The 24,476-nt window shown below is 32.5% G+C and overlaps 2 protein-coding genes and 1 long non-coding RNA gene across 3 annotated transcripts; all 3 read left to right on the top strand.

Annotated features, from left to right (window-relative positions):
• The first annotated feature begins 1,118 nt into the window (after nucleotides 1-1,118).
• LOC145312167 (uncharacterized) lies at nucleotides 1,119-2,701 on the top strand. The gene is made up of 2 exons (XM_080151355.1): nucleotides 1,119-1,709; nucleotides 1,926-2,701. The coding sequence occupies exon 2, from the start codon at nucleotides 1,927-1,929 to the stop codon at nucleotides 2,590-2,592; it is 666 nt and encodes a 221-aa protein (XP_080007481.1). The 5' UTR covers nucleotides 1,119-1,709; nucleotide 1,926; the 3' UTR covers nucleotides 2,593-2,701.
• Nucleotides 2,701-7,624, top strand: LOC145312166 (uncharacterized). Its single transcript, XM_080151354.1, has 16 exons — nucleotides 2,701-2,829; nucleotides 2,916-2,965; nucleotides 3,092-3,152; nucleotides 3,297-3,412; nucleotides 3,622-3,777; nucleotides 3,943-4,062; nucleotides 4,185-4,235; nucleotides 4,319-4,383; nucleotides 4,502-4,627; nucleotides 4,769-4,961; nucleotides 5,077-5,198; nucleotides 5,305-5,411; nucleotides 5,540-5,661; nucleotides 5,819-6,002; nucleotides 6,147-6,276; nucleotides 6,682-7,624. Exons 9-16 carry the CDS (start codon nucleotides 4,502-4,504, stop codon nucleotides 7,408-7,410), a joined length of 1,713 nt encoding a protein of 570 aa, XP_080007480.1. The 5' UTR covers nucleotides 2,701-2,829; nucleotides 2,916-2,965; nucleotides 3,092-3,152; nucleotides 3,297-3,412; nucleotides 3,622-3,777; nucleotides 3,943-4,062; nucleotides 4,185-4,235; nucleotides 4,319-4,383; the 3' UTR covers nucleotides 7,411-7,624.
• A 7,992-nt stretch (nucleotides 7,625-15,616) lies between these two features.
• LOC145312168 (uncharacterized) lies at nucleotides 15,617-24,312 on the top strand. Its single transcript, XR_013876932.1, has 5 exons — nucleotides 15,617-15,673; nucleotides 20,703-20,753; nucleotides 21,160-21,215; nucleotides 23,546-23,657; nucleotides 24,216-24,312. It is a non-coding gene; the product is annotated as an uncharacterized LOC145312168 (long non-coding RNA).
• The last annotated feature ends 164 nt before the right edge of the window (nucleotides 24,313-24,476 follow it).

Genomic DNA, 24,476 nt, shown 5'->3' with positions numbered 1-24,476 from the left:
AAGCTTATGCAAAAGGATTTTCATAATTAGGGGAGGGGGGTGTATAGTAAATAATATACATATGCACAGTGGGATCTTTTGCCAAAAAACGGGACATTTAGAGTAGACAAAAGTAAACTTCAATAAATAAGCTTGTAGTTGTATTTGAAGAAATGATGTAATTTCTTTTGATTTAACTCGGAAATAACTTAAATTTTGCCTCTGTTAACTTCTAATGTGCATTTGGTAAGTACGTCTTGCTGTTTTAACTTTTGGAGGAGCAAAGCTACCCTATTTTAAAATTTTTTCTTTAATTAGACATTGGTACAGGTATCTGAAAAGTACCTCAATAAATTTTTTTTTTCATAAGATGAACATAAATGTATTTTTTGTTGCCTTGAAAAAATCTGGAAAATCATCAAAACTGAAGAGAAATATTTCACCACCTTTTTTAAAAACGGCCTAAACCCGCCAACAATTAATATTTTTTAAAAATTTCTTTTCTAGCTGTCTACTTACAGCCATTATTAGGTCCTAGGATAGATAAAAGTCGATTTTAGATTTTTTGGTTGTCCCGATTTTTTTAAGAAGATCCCACTGTGATATGTTTTATATTGGTCTATCTATAGAGGTCATTGACCTATATAGGTCATTAACATTAAAGGTGTGTGTAAAGTTAAAATTTTTTCATCATATTAACAAATTTTAACATTTTTTAAGCACTTTTCTCTATACTGATCAACCAAAAACGTCCTCTTAACAAAAATATGGAAGATTGATTTTACGGCATTTTGGAAGGGAAAAATGGAAACACAGGAAAAATATGAACGTTTTTTAATTATTGAAGAAATGTTAAATAACCCACTTAGGAAATTTAGTTTCTACTTTATAAAGAAATATTGCACTGCACCTATAATTTACAAATTTGTAATTACAGGTGGGCGAGAGATGGGCCAACTGTTACTGAAGTTACTTGGATACTAATTTGTTTAAAGCAAGGATTATGTTAAAAGTAGGCTTAACTGAAGGAATTTTTTTCCCAATCTTGCACTTAATATAAATCGGCGGGAAATGCCGTTTTTTAACGAAATGGGAGCCCTTTTTGCCCTATTTTGCCCTAAGGGGACAAGTGAGTAAGGGATAATAACATTTATAGGAATACTACGAATTTATATATTGTTGAAACATTCTGAACTTTTATTAACCTTACAAAATATATTTCCATAAATAAAGTTAAGTTTAACTTGTTTAACTTAAGAAATCAGATGGACAGACATACGAACGTTACACATAGAGTAAAAATAAGTAATATACTTACATACATTTTATTTTTAAGACTTGATTATAGAGTTACTTTTCTTAGCTAATTATAAATATATTAAAAAACTAGAGCTTATGACGATTCAAAGGATATGCATAGAGTTACTTTTCTTAGCTAATTATAAATATATTAAAAAACTAGAGCTTATGACGTTTCTAAGGATATGCATACCATTTTTCTACTATTAACACAAGCCGCGCAATTTGAATTTTAAAAAGGTACTTTTTAACAACCTGGAATTTGGAAAGTTGGAATATACTTACATTTTAAGACTTGATTATAGACTTAGCTAATAATATTATAAATGTAGTATAATTAAATTATTTTATTTTAGTTCCACAGCCACTGATATACCTTCGGCTTCAACTTCAGGAAGTACAACTAATAAGCGGAAGAAAGGCCAGCCAAGGTAAATACTAGGAGCCGAGGGATCTCGCTAACCTCTGAACCGATATTGTTCTCCTTCACAATTAAGCTTCTTATAGGTCCTGGGAAGGTTTTTTTAAACTATTTTTGGGGAGGTTTTCCCAAGAAAAATATTTCTTTACTCTTTAGAAAATCAGATTTAAAATATTCCCCCTCCTATACAATAACTATTATTAAAATTGAAGCTATTTTATTTCAGTATGGATGTGTCTGTCCTGTCAGGTGTCGAAGAACTTGATTACCAGGTCCATTACCAAGGTACTGCTAGTGATAATAATGAATATGATTATCACTTAACTAAGCGGTATAGGCATGATAGTTCCCTGGGCCTCAGACTTGAAGAAACAGATGTATATCAACCACCTGATCTACCTGAAATACCCCTCGCCGCCCAACAGACGACTATGCCCATTCCAATTACCCCTACGGCCACAGGTATTGATACTTTTCTGTATCCAGATCATAGTACACCGCTACATTGTTCATCATCATCGTCGTCGGGGTGTTCTCCTCCTCCCAAGGGCAAGGGCAAGGGCAAGGGCAAGGGCAAGGGCAAGAATAAACAAACCTTACCCCCAATTGACGAAGGCCAGCCAACAGACAGTACTGAAAAAAATAAAAGGAAACCCTCTGCTAAGAAGGCAAAACCAACAGCTGAACAGTTACAGATCATCAAGCAGTATTTACAGGAAAGTTCATTAAGTGCAGAGGAAAATAAAGGTGCAGGAAGGCCACCTGGCCGGCCTAACAACACCACTATATTGCGCATAGTCCAGAAGAAAAAAGGCAAGAAATTAAATGGAGAAGAAAAAATTAAAATGAAAGGTAGGAGTTTAATTGTTCTGGCCAATGAGAGTTTATTATGAATTATTGGAGCAATTACAATAATGAATAAAGCAAGACTTTTTGTAAATATTACAAATTGGAAGAATCTATTAAATTAAAGTTATCGCAAATATACTTTTATATATATATTTTTATTTTCTTTTATATTCAGACATTCCCGAACAGGAAAAGAAATGCTTCAGGTGGAGATACAACAATGAACAGTTGGTATGGGATGAAAAAGTATCACACATTATAAACACACAGTTCATTAGAAAGTAAGTCAATTTTTTATAATTTTTGTCAAAATCAAAAATTAAAAATATACATCCTGACTGACTCTGATACATTTTTTTTATTTCAGTTACTTCGAAAAAGTGAAAGAGGACGGACAGAATTATCTGAAATGTCTACGTAAGTATTATTGACACAATATTTGAGTTCAGATAAATAAAGTGTTGTGTAGAATTTTTTAAGTTTTAACTTTAGAATAAATTATGAAAAGTATAATTTATTAATCCATATGTATTTTACTTACAGATTGTCCTAAGTGGAAAACCCGCTTTGATGAAGGCTTGGATGATGACAGCAATGTCATCAGGTAAACAGTTATATAAGTTTTTAACATTTACATACATATACACATAATTGAGAACATTAGATAATATACAAAAGTGTTTAACATACATAATTAGATAGTATACAAATATACACAAATCTTTAATTTAATCTTTTTTTATTGTAGTTGCTGCGTGAAGCATTGGTATAAATACCATCCAAACATTGAGAAAGCCTGCAAGAATGCTGTCAAGGCCTACACCAGCGAGAGAGACTACAAGAAGTATTTTGATACCGATAAACGTAAGTGGTACACATATATATTACATGTAATATATCGTATAAATAGATTAGAGAGTTCAACGATTGATGAAAAGCTATCGCAAACACACATATTTGTTGTATAATTGTATTATATAATATGCCTCCGTAATCAATATGATAAATAAATTAGAGAGTTCAACGATTGATGAAAAGCTATCGCAAACAGTAATATTTCTATTTTCATTCAGGCAACGAGCTAGAGACCAAGGATATCTGCATCAGCGGTATAACTGCCCTTGATTGTATCCATGCATATATACACAAACTCACCAATGGCCGTATATCATTGAAGCAGCTCAAAGATCCCTACCTATTTGTTTGGGATCATTTAATTGCTAAGAAAGGTAAGTATGAAAAGACTAAATAAATTTTAATTAAATTAACTTTTAAGCTGCTAAAAAAAATTTATAATTTGATTTTTATATTACAGTATAAAAAACTAATTCTATTTTAATTAAATTAACTTTTAAGCTGCTAAAAAAATGTTTGTAATTTTATTTTATTTTAAGTCGGGCTCCTTGAAGGCGGAAACAAACAACTAGCCCCCACAGACGAACAATTAAAGCTCTGGGTGACCAACTGTTATAAAAATTTTGTCGATATCTTGAAAAATGAGTTGAAAGATACAGGTAAAATCTTAATCAGAAATTTATGTGTTAAGAACGGGGGGTAGGGGGGGGGGGGAGTTAGTAACCATTGACATTTGAATTTTTATTTATAAAACTTAATAATTTGATTATTTTATTTTTAGCTATCCACCTAAGCATAGATTTTGGGATAGTATTCGTAGATTTTCTTGCAGGTATACATTCATTTATTTTAAATATTATAATATTATATAATATATACAAATAACATGAACTTACAATTTTATTTTATTTTCAGTTACAGCAACGTTTTTGGACAAGAACACCAATGAACCAAGAGAAGTTTTATTAAGCTGTGAAGAGGTAAAGAGTTTATCCTTATTATTATTATCATTTCATTCAAATAATTTAAAGTTCATATTGCAATTATAAATATTAAATTTAAATTATAAGCATAAATATAATTTTTTGAATATTTTAGATGCCAGAGCCTGATTGCACTGGCGTGTCCATCGTGAGAGCTGTTGACAAAATTCTGGCCGCTTTCAACCTTACCCACAAGCAGTTATTGTCATGCACTACAGATAGTGCAAAGAATTGTATCAAGGTTAGTTTAACTTAACTTTAATCTTTAATTTTCAAATTCACCCAATTTTTATCAAAGTTTAATATTTTAAATTTATTTAAAAAGTAGTATTTATAAAACTAATAATAATCAACAATTTTTAATTTTTATTTTTTTTATTAGTTCATGGAACTGCTGAACAAGGAGCATGGATTGTCCAGAGACGAATTGGAATTCCTGGTAAAAAATGGTGCTCTCTTGTCAAGTTTGGACGAGTCAGGAGACGAAGATAATACTAGTGCTGAGTCTGAGCAAGAAGAAGATGTTCTATCATTCTACAAGAACACTTTTGAAGCTGCCAAAGAAAGAACTGATGGTAAGATTATGATATTGACATGTCACATTGTCATCACATTTAAAACAAAAAATTTTAATTATTGATATATTAATTACAATTTATATTTCAATAATATGTCTTTTTGTTATGTCAGGTATTGAAGCCGCAAGAAAAGTTGCACTTCAAAGTGCAAGAAACCATGGAGTTATGGTTGAACTTCCCTGTTTGAACCATCAGTCGGATCTGGCTGTTGAAGATTCCTTGGAAAAGACAAAGGTAATGTAATAACTATTTGTTTGTATTTGCCTTTATTAATAGTTATTAATAGTAATGGTTTTGAAAATAGTAAGGGTTTTGAAGGGTTGATTGATTTTGTATTTAGGAAAACGTGGATTACAGAGATACGCTGAAATATGTGACAACATTAAATGGGAAACTGCGCAATAATAAGCGCTTAAGAAAGATCTACAAACGATTCAAACAACGAATGTAAGTGTTATTTTTTAACCAATGAGAAGCCAGTTTCAACAATTATTTTTTTTTTAAATTCAAAGAAAACATTTACAATTAACCAATGAGAAGCCATTATTAACTTTTAAAATATATCTTTTTTTTAGACTAGTGAAGCCATGTGATACAAGATGGAGTTCCATTGTGAACATGTTGATCCGTTTCTTCGAACTCTTGGAGAATGAGGACTTGCTGAAAGCTGTAAAACAATCACTGATTGATCAAAAAGGTATACATATATTACTCACAATACACATTTGTAATTTTTTATTTGGTTTGGTAACACAAAAATATAAATAGACAATAGTTGAGTTGAAGTATTTTTTTTTATGTGGTGATACAAATTTGTAATACTATTTCTTTTCAAGTATTTTTTTTATGTTTAGTCAATATTACATGGCCTACTCAAGAACAGATTGGTCTGTTAGCAGATATCAAAGCTGTCCTGGTGAAAATTGATGGTCCAATCACTAAATCTGCACAATCCCTGGAAGCAACCGTACCTAGCATGTTTGCTAATCTAGAAACTGTTCTTTCAAATCTGGCTAAACTGGGTAAAGAGAATAACAGGTTGGTTTTTAATTTTTTTAGTTGCAAAAAATGCGCCATACTAAAGATATAACAAATAAAATGTAGAAAAGTATTATAGGGAGGGGAGGAATATAAAAAAAAACATATAAAAAAAGCTATTTTATTTTATTTATATTTTTGCAGGTTTGCTGTCACAATGTATGACAAACTGAAAGGACGTGTAACAAAAATGCTGAATTCTCAAGGTTGGAAAGCGCTGTTGTTTCTGCACCCCTACAGCAAGACGTACCTGGAGATGATCGTAGGCGACGGCGTAAGTTTTAGGCTTTCTTAAAATGAGATATTTAATGGATTTTCATTTTATCATTTTTGATTTTCTATGATAAGGAATAAGAATAAAAAACATATCAAATAGCTACAAATAATTTTCATTTTATCATTTTTGATTTTCTATGATAAGGAATAAGAATAAAAAACATATCAAATAGCTACAAATAATCGTCATCCTACAACAGATATTATATCAAAATTTAAAAGAATATATGACGTCAGAAAAAAAATAAAAAGTAACCAATGAGAAGCAGGCATTTACTTCTGGCGGCTGCCGCTAAAAGTGAACACTAATACTAGGTAACAGGTTCGAAATTGAGACTAAGTTTTATAAGCTTTCTTAAAATCATGAGATAGATATTAAAATTTAAAGAATAAATTTTTACAGGAAAAGAAAATGCCCAGCCAGCTAGTTGATGAGAAATTTGCCAAAGAGATCCTGGATGATGGCTATGAATTGTCCAAGTTAATCGGCGAGCGCGTTATTCGTATCCAGTTGGCTAAATGTAGCGAGACCGAGGACGAGGACGAGACTGACCAGGAGAATGGAGGAGATACTACCAGCATCGAGGACGAGGAGGAGGAGGAGGCTCCAAGCAGTGCTGCAACAACAAACAATGACGAAGATTCAGAACCCGATGTTTTCGCTGTTTTTTTTGAGGAAAAAAAGCAAAAATATCAAGAAGAACAACAAAATAAGAAGATAAAACCAAAGAAGAAGAAAAGCAAAGAAGAACAAGTCAAACTTCTGAGGACAGCCATGTACACAGGTCTGGAGAAATGGCGCAATCAAAACGCCACAAACCTTGTCGATTTCTACAGAAAATCCACCAAAGGAGATAAGAAGAAAGGTTCAAGATCCGCAACCATGGATCTAATCCATGGTACTGTGAAAAACTTATTGGAAGAGGACCAGTATCCAGCCGAAATCAGGGAGCTATTGGGGAACCTTATCCTTCTGCCGGTCAGCAATTCGAGAGTGGAAAGAATATTTTCCCATCTCAAATTGCTTTTCAGCAAAAGGAGGTATAACCTCAAGGCCCAAATGGTTAAGGAACTGATGTTCCTCGGATACAATAACCTTGTTCCCAAATCAAACGTCAAAGATTTTTTGTAAGCTGCTAAGCCATGAGCCGTTTGCTTTGAGATCAATCATTCTTCTTGTACATATTTTATTTTTAATACATCTATATTGTTTAACTTTAATAATATTATCAATAAATTATGAAGAAATAAAATTGAAAATAAACGTATAATTAAAGAATCATAATGGCAATGCATTTCTATTTTCAATTGTGTATGAATATTATGAAATAAACTTATTTAGTACAGCTAATTTCTTATTTATTTATCCATAATAAAAATTCTTTCTTATATAGTGATAAGCGTGACCGCGATGGCGCGTCAACTCGCGGTTGCGATGGTTATAGCTTTCCCCGCACTCGTTTCTCCGTCGTCTTTCACTCGGTACGGGCTCTCCCTCGTCCGACGAATTCCTCTCTTTCCATAAATTTTGTTGTTATATAGGGGTTCTAACGACGCGCTTGCGTTATGTGAAAAAACAAGTAAAAAAACGGGCAAAAGTATAATATTTTTGGGAATTATTTATCAAAAAACAATTAATGCTTTACTAATATGCATTTTTCAAGTAATTTTCCAGCTCGAAGAGCTATATAAGACAATTTAAGCTTATTTTATTCATATAACTAGCACATAAATCTCACTAGTGTGAGCGCTCTAAATGGTATTACCTTGGTATGGGTTTACCTTGGCAAATCAATCGATCAATGAAATGTGAATTTTGCGAATCACGAAACCTTCTTAATTCAATCTATTTGAATCTTGGAATTTGAAATATGAATTTTTTTAACCTTTAATTTAACCAATTTAATTCAAAGGGGGGTAGAGTGGCGACCTCCCCCCCCCCCAAAAAAAAAAACCAACAACTTTAGGGATTTTAAGTTAATTCTGATTGGTTAGTTCTTTAAGTTAAGTGTCTAAACGTTTTAACCACTAATTGTAATCTACAATAGGGATAATTTTGTGTATCATCATTGAGGATGTACATTAATTTATTGGCCATTGTCTTATCCCTTTAGATCACTACTAATTAATACATAATGACCTTTTTTTGATACATAAATTACAGTCTGTAGTTAACCATAAGTGGTTGAAACGTTTGGACACTCAACCTAATGAACCAACCAATCAAATTCAACAATTCTGCAAAAGTTGTTGAAGCAATGAATAAGAAAACCTTATTATAAAACTAGTAGAATAAACAGCCCAATGGAAGCAAACCAGAAAGTCATTTGAAATAATGTTTTTGAAATAATGATTCTTAGGACAACAAAACACAATGTTATAAGCGAATGATAAAGTCTAAAAATGAAAGTTTGAATTAATATCAAGACCTAACAAGGATGACAACATCCATAAAAGTAAAGATCTGAAACGGTAGGACAGACGAATATTAACTCTTGTAGAGTGTCTGAACTGAATATACAAAATATAGATTGTAATAGGAATCAGACTCAGTCATTGACGTCACAAGAAAAGAAAAGTAGGATGTCTTTATTCATTTATATTACTAAAGAAAGAGTAAAGACTCCCTTGTGTGCGTGCAAGTATTTAAATATAATATGATTTATTGTTATTTGATCTTTGGGTCAGCCACGGTGTTCGTACAAAAATGTTTAAATAAAAAGAAACATATTGAATAGCAATGTTTAAATATAACAAAAAACACAATGATTTACTTTTATTTATGTAGAAAAATAAGACAAAATTTTAAAAACTTGAGTATTTGGTATATTATATAAAGAGCTAATTTTCATTATTGGTGCATCATTGTAAACCCTCCCCCCCCCCCCCAAGCCGCGGGAATTCATTAAGAATAGATAGAATAGGAGGAGAATTATGAAAATAAATTTCCTATTTTAATTTTGATAAGACAATGGCTGATAAATTGGTGTAGGCATTTAGGATATTTTCAATTCATCATTTATGCATCATTGTAAAACAACCCCCCCCCCCCTCGCCGGAATTCATTAAGAATATGATATCCTGGACCGGCTTTGTAAAGTCACAGGACACGTATGATATCTATGTTTATAGCCCCCCCCCCCCCCCCCAAGGAGTGGAATAAATAAAGTATAGCCGTTTGAGTTTCCTAGTTTAATTTTGATAAGACAATGGCTGATAAATTGGTGTATTAAAGGATGCAAACTTTTTTATTTTAATATCCGTGGAAAATTATGGAAAATGCAGCGGATATTAATTGATTTCAAAGCCATACTAGAAAAGCTTTTCTTTCATTCAGGGTTCGGCAGCCATAGTCTCTGTGGCTTTTCATATTGAATAAAAGGCAAACAACAAGTCAAGTCATGACTAACTTTTAAAATCATTGGAAGAAACATTCAAAAAAAATACACTTAATTAAAGAAAAAAGTTACACTTACATGACAACATACAATGGCCGATAAATGATGAGACACAGTCTTGCCCCATCTGTAGATAAAATTAGAGGTTGAAAAGTTTAGACACTGAACAAAATGAACAAACCAATCAAAATTCAATAAAAGTCCCTAAGATCTAAAGCCAACGAAAACATAATTAACAAGGATGACAACATCCATAAAAGCACTGAAACGGTAGGACAAAAAGACATTAACACTTGTATAGTGTCAGAACTGAATAATCAGAATATAAATGTATAAGAGTCGAAGCAAAATTGAACGGAATAAGGAAAAATAGATTATATTTATTTCAGTACTTACGAGATTTAGTGAATATACATCAAAAATATATTCACCAAACCTTATTCTAATTTAGCGGGTATTGAAATATTAAAACATATTTTTTAATATTTGTTGACCATCTGAGAAGGTAACAAGATATTACCCTCTGTTAATATATATTAGTATATTCAGATTTTCAATTTAGATATTCCCCTTCTATGTGTTAGGATATATGCAGAAAGGTGTGAAGTTTGGACTTCCGGGGTACATGGGATATTAAGAAATTTTAATATATTTACGGGAAAATAATATTTACAAAATATTGATAAACAGTAATATTTCACTACGAAATCACCCTAGTTTTGATTTATTTAATATTTTTCAAGAAATATTCAAACTTCAAATATGATTGCTTTAATTGGTTGAATGATGTACGCCATCCAATCAGAGCGCAGATTTTTTAAATCCACCAATCACAGATGCCAAAATTAATTAACTTAAATTGCATTTCCGCTTTTAGATAAAGAATTATTGAAAAAACGAATTTTATAAAAAAAAAATCCTCAAAATTTGATGCAGATTTCAAATCTCCCCCTAACTTTAAAATTCGGGAAAACTTATATATCTTAATGTACAATTATAAGAATAAAACTAGTTTTTTTAGCCCCGAGATGCCGCAGGCACGGGCTAAAAAACTGGTTTTAATATTATGATTGTACATTTCTATATTCGTAGAAAACTGGATATAATACGATGCTAGACATAGTTTTTTCGTATGGATGAGAACCAGTTCCTATCCACCGGATTCGAATGAATACGAGAAAAATAAATTCTGCACCCTGTAAATAATTTAAGTAGGTTTATATTGGAAAATTAGCTACAACAAAAAATCATCAAAGTATGCCAAACATTAACTCTCTCAGAACATAAAATGATAATATTTATATCGGAGTGGGGACAAAACACCTAATTTAAAAATACCTAATTTAAAAATGCCTAATTTTATAAATGTCTAATGTGACAAAACACCTGATTTATAAATACCTAATTTAAAAATGTCTAATTTAAAAATATCTAATCTAAAAAATGCCTAATGTGAAAAAACACCTAATTTTAAAAATGCCTAATTTTATAAACACCTAACTATAAATACCTAAGTTTAAAAATACCTAATTTTAAAATACCTAAATTAAACAAACCTAATTTTAAGCATATTTTAAAACTGTTGTTGAATATATTAAACTGGCGGCTACGCCCCCTAGAATCCTCTAGAGGCGTTTGCAGTGCGGAGGGGAATTTAATTAGTCTGGGGGGGGGGGGGGGTTATGACCCCCTCCAAAATTTCAAAATATTGTTTGAAATAGAAAACTGGATGGACGTACGAACGAACCAACCCTAGTTATAGAAAAGCTTTGCTTTAAAAAAAAAAAAAATTATGATTTGTTTGTGGCCCCTTACATGAGAAACAAATTATAAACAGCTTTCCGCGGATATTAAATGTACAATTATAAGATTAAAACCAATTTTTTTTAGCCCTGAGATACCCAAGGTACGGGCTAAAAAATGGTTTTAATCTTATGATTGTACATTTAATATCCGCGGAAAGCTGTTTATAATACGATGAGAGATATTCGTAGAAAACTGGACAAATACGATGCTAGACATAGTTTTTCGAATGGATTAGAACCGGTTCTAATCCACCGGATATTAATTGGTTTCTTGTTACAAAAACAAAACAAAATTTAGAAACAGTTCTCACCCATACCTGAAAAATAATGTTATTACCGACAATTTTCCACGAATTATAAAATAAAAATTGTAAACTTAATACCAGTTTTGTTAGACAGGGTCTTCGGCCCCTTGGGGCTATCAACAAAACTGGTTTAAATATTTTGATTTTTATGTTTATATCCACATAAATAACTATTATTTAATAAATTTGATGATATTTGCTACCATAAGAACAAATAGGTTTTTTTGTCTATTATACAGAGTAGAACGATGTATGTCTGTAATTCTGTCTGTCTGTCTGTAACTTTTGGCTCTCCTTTTCGTAGTTCATAATTTTGCATAGTTTTTCCAGAGTTAAATTTTGCCAGATTCTAAAATCTATTGATTTTTGATAATATCTCTATAGTTTAAAGTACGATTCTATATAGAAGGGTGACTTCCCATTACCTCTTCTGGCGAAGCCGCTATTAAGATCATAGATTGTTATGATAACAAAATAGTTGATACATTACTAAGAGAAATTGATCGCCATCACTTTAACTTTATAGACGTAGTGATTGGTGGCGAAAAATAGTTTAAATAATTTTGAAGCAGGTAGGGAACGACAATCTAGAAAATAAAGAAGTATTTGGTTTTCTTCTAAAACTACCTATACCGGATTTAATCCGTATGTAAAAGTAACAGGATCTGTGTCTGTCTGTACTGAAGGATTACGCTAACCACTGAACCAATAAGAAGCAGGATAGCTACTCATAGGTCTTGGGAAGGTTTAAAGCTAATTTAGGTGAGAGTACCAACACCGCCCAAACAACATTTTATAATTATTTTTGGGGATGGTACCACCACTCTCCTAAGAGAAATTGCCCTAAGAAAAGATTTCTCCCCCCCCCCCAAAAAAAAAAAAAAATTCGAATTCAACTTCCGCTTCCTCAAGTACCCCTTGAGGACTCTATGGGCGTAGCCGCTAGTATGACATAATTTAAAAGCGCAATAATAATTAAATAATTATCAGGAATGGGTTTAACCAACAACTACATTAAATCCAAGAAAATATTTTTTCATTTTTAGCTGTTTTGGGGCGGGGTAATCTAAGTATTTAATAGGCCTACCCGCCCTCCAAAATCAGCTGAGATTATTTTACTGAACTAAGATGTTGTTTTAATCTAGACACTGCATCAGCAAGAAAAGGGACAATGGGCTGTTTATTGTTGTTTATAGTCCCCAAAGTTTTATAATCGTTGGCATAATAACTTAGGGGCTTTTTTTAAATTTTAATTAATTGGCTCCTTAAGTTGAGTGTCCAAACGTTTCAACCTCTAATTCTAATCAATTGTGTATTATCATTGGGGATGTACATTAATTTTTCAGCCATTGTCTTATCCCTTTAGATCCTTGACACTTCATATATACAAAAATGTTTTGCGAATTTATTTTTAGAATACCTGACCCACGCCCTATTTGTAAGTTTACTTGAAAAGTATTTTAGTTGTTAAAGTTACCTTCTTTCTAGACCAGACCATTTATATAAATCATTATTTCATCCAACCTCATATCAACAATAAAATATTACAAAAATATAGTGGGACAAAATGTCTAAAAGATCAGCCATGTAACGTCATAAAAATGAGGGAGATGAGAGGAGAAGTGGGAAAGAAAACCCCTAAAAAAGAGATGGGTAATTCCTCATTTTTATGACGTCACATGGCTGATTTTTGATACATTTGTCCCACTACAGTTTCAGGGGAATTTTAGTCCAATAAAAGAAACAGAAACTTCTTATAGTTCCTATAAAAAAAATTACGTCATACTGGCCTACAATTGGTCAATTAAAATGAATACTGGCCTGCCATTGGTAATTAAGTCTGTTTATTAGCCTATTATTGGTCATTTGTATTGTATGTATTTGTATTTTTTATATGCACTATAAACAGATTTGGATTGTACTAAATGTTTTTAAAATTTTATATTTGAAACAGAGGAGAGAGATATAGAATTGTATGTGGATTTTCATGCTCACTCTAGGAACACACAAAAATATAAAAAAAATATTAATACAATAAAAAATCTGTCTTTTGAAGCATTTTTTCTCCTCTAAAATCAAAACTACAATTGTCTGTTATTGTTGGGAATTTTTTTTTTTTTGGTGGGGGGGTAAAAATAAATTTCTTGATATTACCTAATTGCTATATTAATAAATCATTAGCTAATACAAGAAAAGTAAATTATTTTCCAGGATGGCTTCAAACCCGATTAATATCCGCTGTATTAGAGTCTGTTTTCAGCAATGCTAAAAAATTACGTGTAGCATCGTATTACAGACAATTTTCCACGAACATTAAAATAAAAATCATAAAATTAATACCAGTTTTGGTAGCCTCGAGACGGTTTTATCCTCATAATTTTTCATTTTAATACCCACTGAAAGCTGTCTATAATACGATGCAATAAATAACTAATCTATATATAATTTTGTATGTGTGTGGTCAGGAAGTACAATGTGTTCATGTATGGTTGTGAAAATAAGAGAGGCAGCCAGAAATATCTCAAGGAATAATAGATACACAACTTAACAAGTTCTAACAAGGATGACAATCTTCGATGCTGTACGTATTGGTGCAAAAAATGGGGACAATTTTTAAATTGATTTGACGTGGCTGTTTATTTACGTCACAAGTGAGGGGAAAGAAAAGGGAAATAGGAAAGAAACCCCCTAGAAAAGAGATGGGGGTATGACGTCACACTCCAAAACAATTTGAAATTTGTCCCTAATTTTTGCACCAATACGTACAGCATCACAATCTTCTATAAAAGTAACATGATCTGTTTCTGTCTGTCTGTGTGTACCGAAGGGTCTTTGTAACCGCTGAACCGATATGGTTCACCTTTACAATGTAGCTTCTCATAGGTCCTGGGACAGTTTATAACTATTTTTGGGATGTGTTACACCAACCTCCCACGAGAAATCGCGCGTAGGGTAAACCCCCCCCCCCAAAAAAAAAAAGAAGTTTTTTAAAATAATTCTTTAAGTACGAAAATTGAGAGTGGGGAGGGGGGGGGTCGACTTGTGTCACGTGCCCCTAGAGGCCTATAAGGAACAAACGAATATTGGAAAATATTGAGTGCACTGTGTAAATAAAAGAACTATTATTTCGAGATCTGAGGTTGATTCTTTAAAAAATTAGGGTCACTGCTCGCTTGTGAGGCAAAATTATTTTTGTGAAAAATTCTCCAATTTCGCCAAAAAAAAATCTACAAAAATTAAATAAAATCATGAAAGGGTTATTGTTTTAATTTCTGTAGATTTTTAATGTGATTTTGGAGAATTTTTTACAAAACCAATTTTACCTCACCATTGATCAGCGACCCTAATTTTTTTTAGAATCCACGTACCTCTAAACCAAAATTTCCTGTCAATATTACCTTATTAAGCTGAAACACAGGATTTATATATCGACTTAAAGCTGCCTGTGGACTTGATTATAAAAAAGGGTCGCTCATTATATAGTGCCTAAAAGTGTAATTTCAGTTACCAGCAGACAGACAAGAATGATTTATACATTATCTGAAGATTATTTCGAAAATTTTATCAAAGCTCTCTATAGTGCCTATAAAAAATGAAGTCATATAAGAATATTCCATTACTCTAATATGACATAATTCGGGATTTTAGGCCGAAAGTTTTTTAATTTAGTGCCCAAAAATACAGGGGAAAATTTAAAAACTTTCGAATAATGGACTATTCTAATATGACGTCATTCTTTATAAGAACTATAAAGAGCCTCCATTTAATTAAACCCTTAAAATAATATTTCATAATTAAGGTATGATATCTATTTTTGGACAGGAACAAATATTTCCATTGCTACTACACAAAAATGCTAAAGATAGATTCAATTTTGAAGATTGTAGGTCAGTTTTTTAGATGATTTTATGTTTATTAGTTTATCAAACCAGAAAATTGGACATATTATTACTTGGATCTTACACCAGATTATCACATACTGTGATAAAGTGAAACTTGTTGCTGACAAACACCCCCCATCCCATTCCACCCCATTTACCCCATCCTTTCCTATTAAACCAAATGACCAATAAATTATGTCTTTGTGAGCAACCTAAATTGACAACAATTTTTCCCTTGTCATAATATTCACTTTTATTCTATAAAAATTTTTTTTATTTCAATCTCATAAATAAGAGAAAATAAATTTTTCATTAAATTGATGTCTTTTTGACTTAAAACGAGTGTTTGATACCATTAATTCATAAGGTATTTATTGGATCCTAGAGCAAACGCAGGAGTGACAAACGTCGAAGTGTTCACTTAACTTAACCAAACCCTTTTCAATTTATCTTGTATGTTTTCCAAATGCCTGACCCATTCGGGGGGCTTATTTGTATGTTCATATCTTAACCTTACCTAATCTTTACATAACATAACATTTTAGACACTCCTGCATTTGTTAAATCCTGCTTTGTCAAGGAACCATCTATTGCAATGATCGTCATATTTTAAATTTATCTAATTCTTTATTTTAATATTCGTGGAAACTTTTTCTCTTAAAAGCCACCCTTGTTCTCAATTTGTCCCCTATGGGAAATGTCTAAAAACATTTTGATAAAATAGACAGATTTATTTGAGTTTAAAAAAAAGTTTTGCATATCAAAAAAGTCTCTATATTGCAATCCTCTGCTTTGCTTATAAGATTAAGGGATCAGTAATTAGATAAAACTGCCTGGAAAAGTTTTCTATTACTTTAAATGGTTATAAAAGGAAAACCAAGAAGACGAAGAAAGTCGCTCAATGTGACGTCATAAAAAAAGGATTATCCATCTCTTTTTTTAAGGGTTTTCTTTCCCACTCCTCCTCTCCTCATTCCACGTCAGAATTTTTTGAGCGACTTTCTTGGTCTTCGAAACCAATTAAACAAAGAAAAAAGGATCTGTCTATACCAAAGGATCCCGCTAACCGCTTAACAGATATTGTTCTCCTTTGCAATGTAGCTTTTATAGAAAGTTTTCAGAAAAGTCAACCCTAGATAAAATATGCCAAAAAAAAGCGCCGCGATTCAGCGCCGTTTTATGACACACTGGACTTTTTTTGGCCGAAACTTTTTCTTTTAAAAACTACATTTTAAAAGGGAAGGTCGTCTTCCCCTTTACCCCCCTCCCCCCCCCCCACTCCAGGGACTCTAGGGGCATAGCCGCTAGTTGACAAAAAGTTAAAAAATAAAAATTTGTTGTCATCATAGTCCTGATATTTTTGCATAGATAGAGACCCGATACCATTTCAATACTGAAAATAGACGTGTTAAATTAGATCATTATTTTTACTTTGATGCAAAGCAGCTTATAGTCCCTTATAAAAAAAATGACGTCATCCAATACAAATGACCAATGACGGGCCAGTATTTATTGTAATTCACCAATAGTAAAGGCCTATTATTGGTCACATGAATTGTATGACGTATTTCTTTTTATAAGATGTTTAATTTGTCTCTAATGTTTAATTTTATCTCTTTTAATATTATCATACTTTCTGCTCATTTTCAAACATGTATATTAGGTTCCAGGACAAGCGCAGGAGTCGCAAACGTTGGAGTGGACAAACGCAGGAGTGTTGAAATATTAATTCAACTAAGTATTTTTATACAGATTAGGGTAGGTTAAGATATGAATGTACAAATAAGCCCTCCGCAGGGGTTAGACATTTTAAAAACCTACAAGATAGTTTGAAATAGGTTAGGTTAGGTTAAGTGTCCACTCCGACGTTTTATGGTTAAAAATAACAGGACAATAGGCTGTCCACTTTTTTTTCTGAGCTAATTTATCTTTTTAGTGAGTCTAATCCACAATCAGACTCTATACAATTTACAAGAATAGAAATTTATGTTTTTTGCCAAAATACAATTCTATTGCAGTTTCTACCAATGTACTTTTGCTGTCAGGCTTGGTATTGGAAATTTTAACAAATTAGATAAGGATTAATTAAAATAAGTAATATAAAAGGGTCAGCATACTTTTTCAATGCATCTTGCAAATATTACTTCAGTATTTAAGTACTAGAGGTTACGCCCCCTAGAGGCCTCTAGGGGCACTTGAGTAGGGGAGAGTCGAATTTGATAACCTAATTTTTTTTTTAGATTTAAAGAAAATTACAAAAGAATTTTAACGGCTAGCGAGATCCTTCGGTACAAACAAACATACAAACAGACAGACAAACACACATCATGTTACTTTATTATAAAGATTTACGGTTTAGTCCAAGAGAGAAGGGCTTGGAAGAACAGGATAACCCCGATAAGAAGAAAAAAATCAGATTGTAAATTTTCATTGGGTTAAAATCTCATATGGATTATGATGCCTACCCACTGCAATATAGCCTAAAACTTGCTTTTTGCCAATGCGACTCTTTAATTACAATTTAGAACTATGAAATATTACTTTATGGTATAGAGTATAGCGGCTACTCTCCTAGTATCCAGGGGCTTTGTATTCAAAATGGCAAGGAGGGCATGAAAAACCATTCCAAGACTTAATTCTGAAACTAAAATAGCCTGAAACCATCCCAGGTCCTAAGTGGATCTTACCTTAATTGGAGAAAAGAAATTTGACTTCATACCAAGAAGACTGAATAATCTTAATAATATCACGTCTTTAAGAATATCAATTTTGTATGTTCAAAAGATTACTTCAATGTATAGTACAAGCGCATCAACTAGTAATAAATCTAGAAAAAAATCTAATACAAAATTAATGTTTTAAAGTAGAGTTGCATAATATGCAGAGTAACATGAATAGAGACAAGTATAATCATAAAATAAAGTTGTGTAATTATTAGAGTAAAACACTAGAGGGAGAAAGGGTTAAATAACTGTATCTCCCAATGGCAACCACCTTGTGCAACCCTTCTATTGGGTTATTGAAATTCAACCAATGCAATGGTGTCTGTATATCGGATATCCATCTATACTATAGATCTGTTGTCTAATTAAGATAATATAGAGAATCACAACGGATTTCTCAAGTTATCCTAAAAATTAGGGTTTCCTTAGCTTTACTTAAGGTAAAAGGGAGTATAGGCTACCCTGAAATTTATTAATGTCAAGCTTTAGTAAAGATTTTGATAGGCACAAATATTTAGAAAAACATAAATTATTTTGAGTTTTCACATTTTTTCTTAAAATCAATCATTTATAATATTATGTGCATTGTTTAATGTTATTTTTAGAAAATTGTTCCCTTCCTGCAAAAGCCCTGCAATGAATTAGAAAAAGTTTAAGCCAAAAGGTTGTAGATATCTCTTAAGTCAGAAATGAAGCACCCAAGACCCCACTTACCTCTTTAAATATCTGTCTTTACTGTCGCTACACTGACATGGTTCTCCTTTACCGTGTTGCTTTTGATAGGGCCTGGGAAGGATTTTAACTGTTTTTGGGGAGGGTACCACCACCCTCCCAAGAGAAATCGCCAAAAATACTCAAAAGTCCCGCTTGGCGGCGCCACTGTATGACTCTTAAAGGCCTCTAGGGGCGAAACCGCAATTATAAACAATGTCTAATAATTTAGGAAATATATGTACAGATAAGATGGCTTTAGTTTATCATATTACAGTATTTATTGTCTTTTGCCTTATACCTTAATTCTCTGGTTAGCAAAAAGGGGGGGGGGCTATTGAGCATATATTTTGCCAAATTATGGATTCTAACATTTAAGCTGAAAAGTTTGCTATTCTGTGTGGTATTAAATATAGACTTCAAAGATGTCTGACGGGGAAAAAAGATGGAGCTTTTTTTTTTCATCTCAGATTCAAATTCTTAAATTTCACAAAGAATTTTGTCTACTGTTTTCCATTGAATGTTTTTAGACTTTTAATTTTCATGATAGACATTAGACCTGTTACTCAAAATACACTTTTTCGAATTTAATTCTTCTGCTGACCTAAAAAGTTACTTTAGGGGTCTATAAATAAATGTACAAAATTTCATCTCTCTATCTCTACTGGCTACCTAGCGCCAGGCCTCTAGGACAAACGCAGAAGTCCCAAAAGTCGGAGTGGAAAAACGCAGAAATATACAAATAAGCCCCCCGCAGGAATTAGGCATTTAAAAACTTATAAGATAGTTTAAAATAGGTTAGGTTAGGTTAAGTTTCCACTCCAACGTTTGTCCACTCCGACGTTTGGGACTCACACCTAAATAACAATATATGGAACCCAGTATTAGTGTCGGACTGATTATGACGTAACCAAAAAAATTAGCCAATGAGAGGCGACTATGAATTTTACCATTGGTCAATAATGTCCTCTCATTGGCTATTTTTTTTGTTACGTCATAATCAGTCCGACACTAATACTGGGTTCAATATATGTTATAGAATATCTAACCCAATTAAAACAACAAATTAAATATTAGTCCAAACTAAGAAAAAAGACGCAAACTGAATATATCAAAATAATCGTAACAAACATAACCATAACTCAAAAACCTAATTTCAGGGATAAAAATTGCATAATAGCATACTATTTTTTAATATTTGATCAGCCATGTCCTTATAATAAAGTAACAAGATGTTTTTTTTGTCTCTGTGTCTGTTTGTACAGAAGGATCTCGCTATGGTTCTCCTTTACAGATTAGCTTCTTATAGGTCCTTGAAAGGATTATAGCTATTTTGAGGGAGGGTACCACCACCCTACCAAGAGAAATCGCCAAAAATATAAAAAAATACGTCGGCCTGCGGAGGTTTTTGGTATTCAGTTAAAAACATAACTAACACCATCTAGCGGAGAAAAAAAAATATTTTTGGTAAACAGCTGATTCTAACATAGATTTTAAAAAACAATTTACGTGTCCCTAGAGGCCTCTAGGGGCGTAGTCGCTGGTAAATAGATATAGTATAGGTATATATTAAAAGAAAATAATACAATTCCTTATTTAAGGTTTACATATTCAAGATCTAAAGAATCTACTGGCAGAATAGTTTTCAGAAGGTAAATTATTACTCTTTTAAACACTTTTAAAACAACACAGCGAAATTAATTAGTTTAGAAATTAAAATTTAAAAGGTGTGAAGATTCAAGAACCAAACAACTTTACTTGAAATATACATTAATATTTTTTCTATAGTTTTATTTAAAACGCCTTTTCAAGAATTTTACAGAGTCATTCAAGAGAAATGTTTTTTTTTAAACTTAATTATGCATAGAAAAAAAAATTATTGAAAATGCTTTCTTTATTTGGAAAACCTGTTCTGGGACATTTATGTTTCAAATATTTAAAACTGATTTTCCCTCCAAAATATACCTTAAAACCGGTTTTTCCAAAGGCCTTATTTTTGAAGATTTATGGATTTAAATGTTGTGCAATGACACTGTTTGAATGCTGTTTTATTTTTAGACTTGGAATATTGAACTCGTATACACTAGAGGCTTCCTATGGAGGTTCTAATACAGGTTACTAATCTTATTTATTAGTAATTGATCATTTAAAAAATAAATTGACTTGTCAACTTATGAAGCATAGACGTCCAAGGGGGGGGGTAAAGTGGCGATTACCCCCCCCCCCCCAAAACAAATTTGTATTTTTTTTCATTTTACCCCCCCCCCCATTTGAAATTTACCCCTACCCTGGGGGGGCAGGGGTAGGGGCACCCCCAACCATTAAGGAGGGGGTATTTACCCCCCCAAAATAAAAAATCTCTAACAAAAAAAATTTTGGCGCACTTCGCGCGCATTTTTAATACTAAATATTTAGTAAAATTTAAATTAACCCTCCCAAAAATTTTATCCCGGGGTAAATTTTGGGGGGGGTAAACAAAATTTACCCCTGCCAACAGATTTCAGGGGGGTAATTACCCCCCCAAAAGCGAATTACCCCCCCTTAAAAAAATTTTACCCCCCCCCAAAAAAAAAAAATAATAAAAAGCTTGGATGTCTATGTTATGAAGGACAGTTTTTTTTAACTAAAGTTAATAGCATATAGCATAAAATATCTACAGAAGTTCTTGGAAGTCCTAAAAACTTAGAAAGCATAGCCTACAATAAATATATTAAGTATAGATGTATAATCCAGATAACTACCTAGATCCAGTGTTGGGGACTTCTTCCATTCGCTAGCTTTCTGATCTTTACTAGAGACTGGGTTGTTTAAATATTAACGACGCAAATGGCTGATATGTAAAGACCCAATTGAAAGTCGGCACAGGGTCCACGGGTTGAAGACATACAGTTATTTAACCCCTTCCCCTCTATTTTTTATTTTAAATAGCCTATACCCCGACAGAAACTCAAAAAATTGCAAATTTTGACTAGCCACTTTCATCATCATTGGACACTTGATAGGGGTGCTGCCACTTTTACCACTAGCAAAAATACAGCCACTGTGTTTTTGACAAAAATTGGGTGTATTTTTGTCAATTTCGTGTTTAGCTGTATTTTTGGCAATATTTTTTTATCCACTGTCAAAATTACATCTTTCTGCTGTCATAAACACAGTTTTACTGTCAAGATCACACCCATGAAATTCAAGTATGCTGTCAAATTCACAGTTTTGATGACAAAAATACACCTACTTTTAAATTAATATTAATTATAAATATTTTGACCAAGTTATGAAAACTTATAACTATTAATAATAATAAATAATAAATACATTTATAAAATATATAATTTATTTCATCGTGATAATATAAAATCATATAAAAGTTATGAATAAATTTTATTTACAACATACATTTTAATTTTGTGAAGATCTTGACATTGATCGAGTAACCATTCTACAAATAGGCTGGTGACCAAAGTCATCAACAAGTTGGGAGCTCATGTCCCCACTTCCATAAAGATTATGTTGGCGATGTGGACCATAAAGCTCCACAACTTGGTGACAACTAGGGCCAGCTTGTTGGAACTCTAAAATTGATCTTCTAATGAAAAAACTTCGTCTTCTAATTGAGAAAGAGTCATTTCCGAATCAGTGTTATTAACTAAACCTATATCAAATGAGAAGAAAACATTTCTTCCCTCTTCTATGACAGCATCAGGATATAGTGGTGATATAGGTACAGGTGTAGACGTCGGAATTGAAATATGTCTAGGTTCAGGTACAGTTTCAGGTACAGGCACAGGTAGAGGCACTGGTTTGCAGATTGTAATATGACTAATAAGTAGGTATAAATTTGATGGATGTATATTTGTCAATATGTAGGTGTATAATTGACAAATTATAAATTTAATAGATGTATTTTTGTCAATATGTAGGTGTATAATTGACAGCAAAACTGTGAATATGCCAGTGCAATAACTGTATTTTTGTCATACCCCCTAAAAACGCGGGTGTGAATTTGACAGTAAAACTGTGTTTATGACAGCAAATCACTGTGTTTATGACAGTAATATCACTGTATTTTTGCTAGTGGTAAATCTGCCATGTACCCACTTGATATCTTCGAAACAATAAGCAACCGCTGGAATTTGGTGATTTTTCAAAAAAAAGTGACGTCAATCCAATATTTGAAACCTTTCAGAATATCTATACAAATCTTGGGTATAGTCTCTTTCGTGGCAACGCACCTTAAGGAGCGTTTTTTCGTATTTTCACAGTGGCTTTTCTCCTGTGGGGGGGGGGGGGGCAGGGCCAATTGCCTAACCATGTGAGGCAATCACCTAACCAAATAAAACCTAGCCTAAAATAACCAAGAGCCATTTTGAAAATTTGACGAATCGCCCCTCAATGGGAGTTGCCACAAAAGGGACTATATCCCAAATCTTAATTGGACTTTGTTTAGGGAACAAAGCGTACAGTCATTTTACTCCCCGAGATTATCAGAACATTGGCAGATATTTTTGTGAAACTATCCTGGATTTTACAGATCCTACCCCACCTAAAGAACAGCTAAGGTGAGCATTTTTGGTAGTGATACACTGGATTATATTATACCTAGATATAACTAGCCAATTAGTGGCTCATTTTGTTAAACTTTCCTAGAATCTATGTATTCCCTGAATTATCAAAACAATTGTTATCGATTTTTTTCAATATCATTATATACAATTCTTTTCCAAGTGCTTACACTTCTTAAGAGTTAATGTTCGGTTGTATAACTGTCTGATTTTTTAGCATTTATGGGTTTTGCCTTCCTTATTTCTTAAACAGTTTATTGTAAATTTATCTCTCTCTCTCTTTATTCATCTCCCTATTGGCTACGTCCCTAGAGGCCTCTAGAGGGAACAAGGGTAGGGTAACTCGACCCTCCATATTCCGTTTTCAGAAAGAATTTGGAGGGGGGATTTTTTAGGGTAATTTCTCTTAGGAGGATAGAAGTACCATCCCTCATTCATTGGACCTTCACTGTAACGGAGAATCATATCGGTCCAGCAGTGCAGTTAGCGAGATCTAAAGTTACAAACAGACATCATGTTACTAGTATATAATTATAAATCATTTGTTGATTTTAGGTACAAGATCCATATAAAGTTGCAGTGTGGAAAATCTTCTGCGGTTGAGCCAACAGCTGTTGATATTTCTGACTACAGCAGTATATCCAGGGATAACAACTATCAACTACTAGATTTGTACTTCATGTACATTGTACTTTTGATGTTAAGTACAGTATTGAAACTAAAAGCATTGTATCTACAATTTAAGACGAAGTCCAAAATATATAACTTTTGCATTACGTCGTCTTCCTGTGACGTCATAAAATGAGGGAGATGAGA

Source organism: Acartia tonsa, chromosome 2, assembly GCF_053477335.1.
Source record: "Acartia tonsa isolate MP-2025a chromosome 2, ASM5347733v1, whole genome shotgun sequence".
NCBI classification, from domain to species: Eukaryota; Metazoa; Arthropoda; class Copepoda; order Calanoida; family Acartiidae; genus Acartia; species Acartia tonsa.
The sequence above is the reverse complement of the archived record's forward strand: the minus strand, read 5'-3'. Positions and strand labels throughout refer to the sequence as shown.

Bases quoted from the DNA above. Each gene is read 5' to 3' on its own strand.
- LOC145312167 (XM_080151355.1), top strand. From the start codon at position 1,927: ATGGATGTGTCTGTCCTGTCAGGTGTCGAAGAACTTGATTACCAGGTC.
- LOC145312166 (XM_080151354.1), top strand. From the start codon at position 4,502: ATGCCAGAGCCTGATTGCACTGGCGTGTCCATCGTGAGAGCTGTTGAC. The intron at 4,628-4,768 runs GTTAGTTTAACT...TTTTTTTATTAG, and splicing joins GTGCAAAGAATTGTATCAAG to TTCATGGAACTGCTGAACAA. The intron at 5,662-5,818 runs GTATACATATAT...TTTTATGTTTAG, and splicing joins ATCACTGATTGATCAAAAAG to TCAATATTACATGGCCTACT.